This window comes from Hyperolius riggenbachi, chromosome 12 (assembly GCF_040937935.1).
Source record: "Hyperolius riggenbachi isolate aHypRig1 chromosome 12, aHypRig1.pri, whole genome shotgun sequence".
Lineage (NCBI taxonomy): Eukaryota > Metazoa > Chordata > Amphibia > Anura > Hyperoliidae > Hyperolius > Hyperolius riggenbachi.
In genome coordinates, this window is record NC_090657.1 from 85,087,516 (window position 1) to 85,099,774 (window position 12,259).

General features: G+C 44.6%; 1 protein-coding gene across 8 annotated transcripts in view; it reads right to left on the minus strand.

Moving 5' to 3' along the window:
* Positions 1–12,259, minus strand: part of BRCA1 (BRCA1 DNA repair associated) — a 243,881-nt gene that overhangs the window by 19,052 nt on the left and 212,570 nt on the right. For all 8 annotated transcript variants that reach the window (XM_068264418.1, XM_068264421.1, XM_068264423.1 and 5 more), the window contains exons 20-21: positions 6,335–6,389; positions 2,310–2,383 (exon numbers count right to left, since the gene is read on the minus strand). In XM_068264418.1, coding sequence (XP_068120519.1) covers positions 2,310–2,383; positions 6,335–6,389 — 129 coding nt within the window. The remainder of the gene's footprint in view (positions 1–2,309; positions 2,384–6,334; positions 6,390–12,259) is intronic.

Consider the following 12,259-nt stretch of genomic DNA (forward strand, 5'->3'; position numbering starts at 1 on the left):
CAACAATCCCTGAAGTGCTATCAGGGTTTGCCGACATGACAAACTACAGGGATGGATTATTTTGCAAAGCCTGGCCATTGCTGAATGAACTGCCCTCATTCACTGCTGAATTGCCTGGCAAAGGTCTTCATACAGTTTCCTGCCAGGTAGCCAAATCTGCTCTATTGCAGCCAAGTCAAAAGAACAGCTGGATCTGCCACTAGCAGACTATAGCAGAAGTTTTATAGCCACTTTTATACACATTGTTATCTGACATAAGAGGAGAAAAAAAAAAAGATTTCCACAGACCAAAACTATAGCATTAACGACTGTTCTACCAGCAATGCAATGATGTGATCTGCATGAGTTTTAAGGCAAATTACATTACAGCTCATTTACTTACCTGGGGCTTTCTCCAGCCCCTTGCAGCTGACTGTCCCACGCTGTCAGCTCCATTCGCAGCCGCTGCCCCGGGGTCCCTGCACGGTGCAGAGAAGGTCGTCCTTACTGCGCCTGCGTGAAGCACTGCTGTCAATCAAGCCCACGTTGTTCGTGGCATACTGCGCCGTACACCGCGGACAATGTGGGCATGGTGAACCTTCTTGAGTCTGTGATTCCTTTTTTTCATTAAAGGGCTGAAATTCTACCTCTGACCTGATCTCTGTGTCAGTGTTGGTTCATCAACCATTTACAGACCGCACCATTTAAAATCTACGTCCAGCTGGTGGCTGTGTGGCTCTGACAGGACGTAGATTTCAACATCATCGCTGTGCGGTCCTACTGCTGTGCCCCGGCCGCAGCTCACTCGCCCTGCTGTCAGAGTTCTGTAAGCAGGTCAGGAGTCGATTTCATTGGCTCCTGACCCGGTGATCACTGTGAGCTAATTCCATTGGCTTACATTGGTGGACAGCATCAGGAGCCAATGAAATCAGCTTCTGCCCAGCACACAGAGATCGCGGCCTGCGGCGATAGGAGAGCGGCGTGACAGGCAGGCATGTGCAGCGATTCATCGGTAAGTGCCGTTTTGTCGTACCAGCAGTCTCTGGTCCTTAAAGGACACCCGAGGTGAAAAACGAATGAAATAAAAAATTGTATCTATCCCCCTCCTCCTCCTAAAAATGACTTAAGATATACCACAAATTTATTTTATATTTAAATCTATTTTTTCAGTTTTTACTGTGTTATTGTTTTTGCTCAATGACAGAATCATTGAAGTATGCCAGAGATAAAATCTATGAACTATTGACCCTTTTTATATCTTTCCTACTCTCAGAAGCCATTTTCTGCTAGGAAAGTGTTTTATAGTTGTAATTTCTTATCAGTGAGGGTCACACTGTAGTCTGACCCAGTCCTGACTCAGACAGGAACTGCCATTTACATACCTGATGTTTAACTCTTTCAGGCAGAGACAGAAAATAAGGAACACACCGTAGTTATTTGTGTGCTAGGCACTGTACATACACATGCCTATCTCACGTCACGTCACCTCGGATATCCTTTAAGGGGCCATAGACTGCTGGTACGCAGGGGTTTAAGCTCCCACACAGAAATATGATGACCTATTGAACTGTAAATCCCTATCCTGATAAGTATTTGTACAACCACACAAAAACTTCTAGCCTTGTACGCACGTTAGTTTAAACTCGGCAGAGGCAGCCGCCTAGAATCTAGATTGTGTACAATGGCCCCTGATCACATGTGGCACATCGGTGGGCAATCCACCTGGCGTATTTACTCAGTGAGGGCATTGTTCTTCCCATCACTCTGTGATACTCTTTGTGTGCCCCACAGTAGGCCCACCTAACCACTGCAATGCATCACTAGCCAGAAGGCTAGAGACTAGTCCGTGAAGCCTCAGCCCTGTATTATCACCCCTGCTGGACGGCATTCCCTTGTATTTAGTTTTCAGGAGAGCCGCTGTCCAACTGCTGAGACTACTCTGATAAAGCACAAGGTTTATTAACCCATGCAACAAAAAGTATAGGATTTCTATTATATGTACAGCTAATCATGCCGCTTTAGGTATGTTTTTAAATTAGATTCCCCTTTAGGGGCCCGTTCACACCACAAGAGCTTTTTACACGCTTGCTAATACAATGCTATGGGGGATATTTACAAAATCACATCGCCCCAGTGTGCACACACATAGAATAACCTCAGCAAGAGCTTTTAAAATCACAAAGCGCTTAGAAAAGCTCTGGTAGCGTGAGAGAGTCCTAAACCTTTATAGAGGGATTGAGAGAGTTAATATTCGGCAGTGACGATAGAAAAACGCATAAAGGCATAATCACATATCTGAATTACGTTGAGCAGCTGCATCCGGTACTTACCTGCTTATGTTTAAACTGCTGAGGCTTGGTGACCACAGAAGCGCCACACAATGACACCATCCATTCCAGACTTTCTACAATAAAGAGTAATGGAAAGATCAGTAAAATAACATCTTAGTGAGATAATCATGTCTATAGTGCTGGATCCATTTACAACCCATCATGCTGAATTTCTTGTTGTGTAGCAACTTGCTGTAGAGGAAGATATATCACATTACCTGCTATGCCACTGACATTACCCAGTGCTACTTTATCTCATATAAAGCCTTGCTACGGACTACATCGACATTAATCATCAAGGACATCTTTTAGAGGCATCAGTGACTAAACATTAAAAGGTACAGATATGCACCCAGGCATACAGACTCTAGGTGACTGGAATTACACACAGAATGCCACCCTTATGTATACGTTCCACACCTTTTGTCAACCACTGTACACTGACTAGGACAATTAAAGTCAGAGCACTTTATTAGAGGCAGCTATACAGTTAACGTGTGGAGCTGCTACTAGACTAGAAAATCAACTACAGGTAGTCCACGACTTACGAACGCCCGACTTAGGAACCACCCACCGATACGCATGGCGTGGATTCTGTGTTTCCATGGGAAAAAAAATTAAAAAATTCAAATTGGACTTTGAATGTTTTAAAATCTATTTTCTCAAAAACTACAAGAAAAATGGCCTTTAAACTTGTATAAGCAGGTACAGAGGGCAGAGGTGACACAGAGGGGGACACTGGAGGCACAGAGGAGGTACAGGGGACAGATTCAGGTTAAGAACGAACCTACAGTCCCTATCTCGTTCGTTAACCGGGGACTACCTGTACAGATAAAATGAACATGGCTACTAGCCAATATAAAGAAGTTTTTAACAGAAGTGCCAATGTAGCATAAAAACATCTAAAAACAGTTTGAAAAGGAGGAAGTTGGTGGACTTTCCTCCCTCGAGAAGTAACAGACCAAGAGTGGTTAATTCAATAAAATATTAACATTTATTCATAGCTCCGATATGCAACACGTTTCACGGGTAAAAATCCCGCTTCATCAGGCCATTCAATGGAGAAAAAGGGAACTAGTGCAGGTCTGTATGACAGCCGAGCGCCTCTACTGCTAGCCAGGCTAGGGCCAAACTTTGCCTCAGTGGCAACGTGTACAGTCACAGCAGATCCAATGTACATATTTAACAGATCTGCTGTGTCAATCGATGTACATTTTTGTATCCGTTGGAGCATACGTTTTGACAACGAACAGGTACACTTAATTGAGAAGGTTCTGTAAGAGGATCTTTGAAATTTTTGTCATGTTTGTTTTACATTAAAAGAAAAGTAAACAGATGTAGTAATTTTCTATATACTTTCATTGTGTCCATCGGCATATATAGTGTATGCTGTTTCTGGAAAAGTAGTGAAAGACGGGACTTTGTTTTCACTGTATCCCTCCATTGGGAAAAACAAACATGTCAGACAAATCTTTTATGGCTTGAGCCCACTAACGCAGTTGTGTCCACTTCTGTCCGCTTTCCAGCATCTGTAACCTTGATGTGTAACTGAAAAGTGGACACAACTGCGTCAGTGGGCTCAGGCCCTTAGAGAACATCTACATGTCTGTTTATCTGTTGTCTCATTATGGAAGATGGTCTGTTTTTATACTTAGTGTGAACCTAACTAGCCTCAATGCAACTGTAGTTATCCCAGAACACTTAATGATAGTCTAGTGGTCCTTTTAACCCTCCTGGCGGTTCATTTTTTCTGCCAAATAGGCAGAAATACATTTAAAAAAAAAAAAAAAAAGTGGTAGCTACATGAAACACCACTAGAGGGCGCATGTGTCCCTCTAGTGCGATCGTCTCCGGCATCAATAGCAAACAGGGGAACGCGTATATAACGCATTCCCCTGTGTAGCTTCTCCTGTCGCCATGGCGACGATCGGAATGACCTCATGGACGTCAGCGTCAGACGCCTCCGATCCAGCCCATAGCGCTGCCTGGAACTCATTGGTCCGGGCAGCGCAGGGCTCTGGCGGGGGGGGGGCCTTCTTCCGCCGCTGCGTGCGGGCAATCGCCGCAGAGCGGCGGCGATCAAGCTGTGCGCGCGGCTAGCAAAGTGCTAGCTGCGCGCACAGCACTTTAAATGGGGCAAATCTCCCCACCAGGGGCAGAGATATCCTCCTGCGCGGCATAGCCCGAGCTCAGCTCGGGCTTATCGCCAGGAAGGTTAAAGTGAACCTGTGAGTTAAAGGGGAAAAATTTATATGGTCCAGAGGCTTCTTTCTTGACCCTACTGTCGTTGGCAAACTTTTTTCCTCCCCCTTGGTCACGCTTCCATCCGTGTATGAGGGGGGCTGCACTGATCATGCAGGAGTATGGCTGTGCTCGTACATGGAGGGATGCCTCAATACGGGAACATATCTGCCAAGCTGTTGCCGGATATGTTTGAAGGGATCCTGAGCATCAGAGGGAGAAAAGGATTAAGATGAAACGGGGCCCTAGGCAAGATAGCAGTCTTTGCCCACTGACGACGGTCACCTGGCTTTGGTGGGGCAAGCATCCACCAGGCCCCTAGACTCTCTCTAGGCCGCTAGATTTTCATTGTGATGACCTGGCTCTAAGCAGAGGTGGGCTGCAAGATGGATCAGGAAGCCTCTGGACCATCCAATGTAAATACTATGTTTTCCTTGAAAATAAGAGTGTCTTATATTAATTTTTGCTCCAAATGTTGTGCTAGGGATTATTTTTAGGGGATGTCTTATATTTCTATGAACACACAAGTTCCTGTGTCGTGTGTCCTCCTGCCTTTCCCACTGTACCACCTCTTCCTCTGCTAGATCCACCTCTTGTGTGCCCCTGTGTCCCCCTTGTACCTTTAGCGTCTTCTTGGTGGCCCCCTGTGTACCCCATGTCCTCCTCTATTCCCTGTCCTCCTGTGTCCCTTATAACTATATGTCCTCTGTGTTCTCTAATGTTCCCCTGCATCCTTCTCTTACCCCTAGCTCCATGTCACACTGCCCCCATGTCTTGCGATGTCTCCCTCATCCTCTTCTCCCCTCCAGTTCCATTGCTGCAGTGTCCCCGATCTTCAGCCGATGGGGAAGAAGTATGGCAGCTTGCGTTACTACTGGAGCTGATGATCTCGTAGGTTGGACCATGGCTCTGTTACTGGGCCGATCACTGCACTTGCTGTAGTAGTAGCAGCGACTGCAGTGATTGGCCCAATGTTAGAGCCTTGGACCTGCATACGAGACCATGGGCTCCAGTAATCACACAAGTTGCCATACTTTTTCCCCTTACTACAGCTAGGGCTTACATTGAGGGTAGGGCTTATATTTCGAACATGCTTGAAATTCCTGCTAGGGATTACTTTCAGGGGATGTCTTAATTTCAGGGAAAGAGGGTATATATCTATTTTTTTTTTTTTTATGCACCGGTTTTCTTTACATTTTGCTGCTGAATTTTCTTAGAAAGTAGTCACACAACAAAAAAAACTAGTTAAAGTTGGATATAGGCATAAGCAGTCCCAGTTCATCTCAAAGTCTGCAACTTACAAACAAGTGAATCTAAAGTAATGCCAGAAAATATTACCCTTTATCAGTGCAAGAACACCAGGAAACGTTGGTCTACATCAGCGCTGTGAGACGGCTTCTATCCATCTCCGTGATAAATGAAGCCGCGATAAACATGCAAATTAGCCTCGCAGCCGCAAAACTTCTGAAAATCCGAGGAAGATCATCCCCTTATAGACCGACACAGAGCTGTGCTGTATATGAGCCACAGCCGCATTCATTATAGAGATATATGAGAGCTGTCACACAACACTGACAGGTATCAGATGGCTAGGAAAATAAGCTGCATGTTCCTGACATGGTCTAATTGCTCATATAAGCGAAGGCACACTTGCTTTACTGACGTTACGGAAAGGTCACAGACGCAACGCATTGCTGCATAAAATAGAGTTGATGCTCTATCTGGAAACTATTTTATCATCATTACCTGTTTTTCTGCAAGAGGCCACTACCACAGGAACTCACCTCGAGTCATGTCTTTGAACGTTCCCAGGCAGCAAATCTCAAAGTCAGACAGGAGCTGAAAAGAGACAATCAACACGGCGATTAAAAGTTTCACTAGAATTCCAAAAAAGAAGCTTACGGTATCATGCTAATGAATCACATAAATTGCTGGACCTGCCGATTACTGGCTCAGCGGCTCTCTTGTTGTTGCTAAATCAAACAGCTATATTTCAACTTGAAGCCTAAATGATTGTAGCTCCCGGCCTGTTGTAAAGTCCTTCATCCTTTCAGAGCACATTGAATGATGTCCTGCAGTTCTCCCCTAATGTTCATTCACCGCTATCATCCTGCAGCACTTCCCGGCGTATGGAAAACTCATCTAAAAACAGCGGTTATGTTGCCAATTCGAGGAAGATGATCATCACATGCAATAATCTGCTAGTCAAAAATAATTATCTTGGTCGAATGGTGAACAAACCTCTCTCTATGAGAAATTCTGAGTTTTCAGTGGCCAGATTAGCTTCACGCAGTGGCGTAGCTACAAATCATGTGGCCCCCAGAAAAACTTTGATGGGGCCACCCAATGTTCCCACCGCTTCTCTTGCCTCCCCTTGTGACCCTCACAGCCTGGGGGGCCCATCTCACAAGGGTCAAGCCATCATAATCTTTACATCCATAACAAGTGTAGAAACAAAAACATCTGATTTGAAGGATGGATCCTTTATTGGAGGACTGCAGGGGATCCTCCCCTCTAGAAACGCCTGGTTCTAGTATTCCTGTAATAGATACTGATACAGCAGAGCTCCAAATATTCTGGTACAGAAAGTCTGCAGTGTCAGTGTGCATCTCCATCTTCCTTCCCTGAGAACAGTGACTCCAAGAACACTCAGTACACATGCTGGATAAGACTCATTACAGTGGACCTGAACATTCTCTCTGCTCTAAAAGATACGCAACAGCATAATAACCTTTAAACAAAAACATTTCTGTGTTACAGCTGATACAAATCAAATACATTTGCACAGTTTCTACTTCCTGATTCATGGAAGCAGACATATTGTTAACAGCCTGTGCTTTCAAATGAGTTTATCTGCCATGGCAGTCATGTGACACAGGGAAGAGATCAAATTACAACTTGTGATTAGTCACAAATGAGGGGGAATTAGACAGAGTAAACTCTCTAAACACATACAGGGTGTATTTCTCTAGGTTTTTCTTTTGTCCTAGTGACCACGCCCGCCTGCTCGACCCCAAGCACACAGTTCTCCTTATTCCACCCACCGGAAGCCACTCTGTCATATGCCATACAACAAATCTGCTTATTTTTTTTACAATATCCGTCTATGAGTTATTTAGTCAATTTTTGTCCATAGTAAACGCTTTCCTCACCCCGATTTACATTCTCAAATGTATCAGAAAGGCTGGCATCTTTACTGCCGGCAAGATAAAGCACTGTGGAATGTTTTGTTTTTTTCTCCTATGTGAAGTCTCCCATAGTGCTGTGTGGTGAAGGCTGCACGACGTCATAGTTTAGCTAAACATCACCGGAAATGAGGGGTTGCATACTAATGTAGTGCAGTACAGTACATAGATATAAGCTTTTCTGTTGCTGAAACAGTATAACTGAGGTAAAAATGGGTATCCTGAATGATTTATTAGTCTGCTGTGTATCAAAGTTCAGGATTATCATCATGTGACAGATGTAAAAGATTCTGGATCCTGGTGGATTTTACAGTGCATTGGACCTTGGTACAGACAGAGGTTTTGTGCTGCTACAGTATATTAAGAACAGAACATTGCATTTTTTCCCCAAAAATATTTATTCGAAAACCATCAATACATTATTGGGGTGTAAGTACCATGTATGGGGTTCTCCTGCAAAAAAATATCCCACCCCAAGGGACCAGAAGGCAGCCATTAAACAAACATCTCCATCACCCCCTCCCACTATGCAGAGTAGCGCATGTAATATTACCTGCTTTCAGTGCAGCGGGTATCCTCTGTGCATCTCAGCACACTCTCTCTGCTGCCATTACCTGGCTCCCTATCACATGACCAATGCGAGTCATGTGATCAGGAGCTCGGCGAAGGGCAGCAGAGTAGTGATGCTTGTAGATTCACAGTGCTGGAAGCAGGTAAATATAACACTCCCTGTGCTACTCTGCATGCAGATGGGAGAGCCCCCGGTCCTCCTGCAATCGCGGGGGATGCAGGGGCTTTTGTTATGCCCAGGTACATTATTTAATGGTCTTTTTGATCAGTGGAAAGCAGAACCTGTGCTAGAATGCTACTGCTGTATACCTTAGGACTGCATGTAGCAACAGGCTATGCTTAATCAGCCCTAAAGCTCCACATAATCAGCAGCTTACAAAAAAAGCTACCGGTAATTCTGCCTCCTCTACATTGCAGTTTCATTTACATTTTAATCTTGTCTCCGACTATTGCAAATCTGCACAAAGAAGCACTATGTGCTCTCCTGTATCCCTAAAGTATACAGCCAGACTCACAAGCACATAAATATTTATATAAAAGCTCCTTTATCATAAGGCATGATAGATCATTTTGATTATTTACTATGCTGTACAAACATTGTGCCAAGAGACAGCAACAAAATTTAGGAGTAAAATAAAATAGTATGCCAAGCACATGCCTCTGTAAGAAAATACTGCAAGCATTTACTGGCTACCAGCCTTCTTATTCAAATACTATACAGTAACTTTCTGCTTCAAGAGGAAATGTAATACCGACTTAATGAAGTCTTCCCTCAAGTGGCAAACGCAGCAATAATATGGAAATCATGTGAGACATGATACAATTTCAAGACCAGTAGTTGAAGGAATCTTACATGTACACTAGAGTGATTACTGGATACATTTCACTCCAGTCACTAGACGGTAAGACTGACCCAAGCTGCGGAGATTGTCCATAGACAGAAATATGTGTAAATAAATAGGACTATATGAAAGTGCGCAAATTAGTGTGCGACTCTAGCAGCAACCAGTTAAGGTAGTGGATTCCTTTGGCAGCAACTGTCTAAGGAAATCCACAGGCAACTTGAGATTGTTCATGAGATTCTAATAATTCTGACTTTCCATGCGGATATAATGCAAAAAGAATACTGCTTTGAACTGGACCAATCAAAATACCCTTTGAGTACACAATAGGGGATTGAAGCCGCATGGTGATTGGCTGGCTGCATGACACTTGGTAACTAACCAGGAAGTGGAGAAGACACGACCGCCAGGAGCAGGTAATGTAGAAAGCTTCCAATGCGCATTCTGCCTAATTAAAATATTAGGTTACAGGACCGCCCCCCCAAGCTCCTCACCTGCCCCCTCACCCTCAGGGGGCTGGTCAACTATGGTTATGCCCCTGAATGCAAATATAATTTTGATATGTACAGTAGCAACTACGTTACTATTAACCTAGGGCAATGAAAGCATATAAATGCTGACTGGCTGCTGTAGTTTACTGTACTTTGTTGAAAAAGCCATAATGAACCAGCCATAGGCCATTAAAAGCAAGCGCTGCTCACTGTTTTTATCCCAGTGTATTAAGATTTTTGTGTGTCATGAAAGTGAGGCTCTCTTAAAGGGGTACTATGAAAAATGCATTGTAAATTACTTAAACAATAATATTTCCAACATTTGTATAGTGCTTTTCTCCTGTCAGAATCACAGTGCTTGAGAGCTGCAGCCACTTAAAGTGAGGGATTTTAATAAGATGGTTCTTACACATTTTGCACCAGCACTTCTGTTTTCTTTATTCTTTTAAAGTAACTGTTGGGCATAGAATCACAAATCGATTCTTTCTTTTTATCTGGTAAACAAGTAATAAGGATGCTAACCAGGCAATCCAAAAGTTAAAATCACTATTACTTTTCTTGTTGAAAAATGATCATTCCTCAGTTTACCTGACTCTTATTTGGTACATTGCTGCACAAAAGAAGTTGCAGGGCATGCTGGGTGGTCCTTTTTTGCTTCTCTACTTTCCCCTCAGACTTAACTAATGCAGCCTGATTGGCCGAACCCTCTTTCCCTGCTGTTTTCCCCTCCCACACCTCTGTTCCTCTCTGATTGGCCAATGTTTCTCATGCTGAGACAATGCACTTTCTATTGCAGAGCTGGGTGGGAGTGTCTGAAGACTGGGAGGAAGGTGGGTAATGCATACATCAGGCAGAGGAGGGTAAAGGAGGAAATGACATCAGGATTGGCTTCAAAATAGACAACAGTTAAAATTGAGAATCCTAAGAAGCATTTCCTCTTTTTTTATTATTATAGAAAAATCACTAAAATCAAAATGTAGACAGTGCAATACATATGTTATGTACGTAGAGCAAGTAATTATATACCGTATTTTTCGGACTATAAGACGCACTTTTTCTCCCCCAAAAGTGGGGAGAAAAAGTCACTGCGTCATTATGGTCCAAATACAGGGAGTCCCCAACTTACGAACGCCCGCCGATACGAACCGCCACTTCGCCGCAGTGTTGGGGACTCCCTGTGCAGTCCCTATGTCCACTCTTTATCTTTGTCCGCCTGCCTTCCTCCCCTGAAATTAGTGGCAGTTAGTTCATCCCACTGCCCGGGTGTTATGTAGTTATCGGCAGCCATGTGTCACCGCCCCCCGCAGTGTAGCTAGCTACATCAGTATAATCTGATTGGCCCCCGCTGTGTAGTTAGCCGCTGCCATGTATAACCTGATTGGTCCCGGGCTCGCAGTGTAATTCGCCGCATCAGCATAATCCATTGCGCCCCGCTGTGTAATTAGCAGCCATATCTCACCCGATCTCGGGAAGTCCGCGCTGCTAAGAGACCTCTCATATGAGTCATTCTTTCCTCTAGTGCCGGCTTTTCATGTTGCGTCATTACAGGCGGCCGGCACTAGAGGGAAGAATGACTCATATGAGAGGTCTCTTAGCAGCGCGGACTTCCCGAGATCGGGTGAGATATGGCTGCTGATTACACAGCGGGGCGCAATGGATTATGCTGATGCGGCGAATTACACTGCGAGCCCGGGACCAATCAGGTTATACATGGCAGCGGCTAACTACACAGCGGGGGCCAATCAGATTATACTGATGTAGCTAGCTACACTGTGGGGGGCGGTGACACATGGCTGGCGATAACTACATAACACCCGGGCAGTGGGATTGTACTGATGTAGCCAATTAGGACTGCGGGGGATAGTAGGGGAGGAAGACATGGCAAAACAGAGGGCACAGGCACAAACGCAGGATGCGGGGGGGGGGGGATAGCTGAGGACACAACAGGACAAGCATAGAACATGGGACAAGCTGGGGACACGGGGACAAACAGATTACACAAAAGATGAATCGATGTACAGAGGCGCCAGTAGGATAAAAGATACTAAAAGGCTTAAAACATCTAGGTGGCGGTGGTGGACCAACCAACCCAAAACAGACACGATGCTGTCAGTTAAAGTCAACGAAAATTTATTCACATACTCCAATGAACACTGCGACGCGTTTCACGGGCATAGAAACCCGCTTCTTCAGGCATTAAACAATAGGAGTATCTCACAGCTCTAGGTCCTGATAGGGCTTGGCACCTCCTGATAGGGCTTGGTGCCAAGCCCTATCAGGACCTAGAGCTGTGAGATACTCCTATTGCTTAATGCCTGAAGAAGCGGGTTTCTATGCCCGTGAAACGCGTCGCAGTGTTCATTGGAGTATGTGAATAAATTTTCGTTGACTTTAACTGACAGCATCGTGTCTGTTTTGGGTTGGTTGGTCCACCACCGCCACCTAGATGTTTTAAGCCTTTTAGTATCTTTTATCCTACTGGCGCCTCTGTACATCGATTCATCCAGTGAACCACCCTTGGTGGAAGGGTGATATACCCTCCTTTTCTTCTATCACAGAGAGCGACATCTTAATCCTGAGTGGGGACAGGTGTATACTCCCCACCTGCCTATACAGTGGTT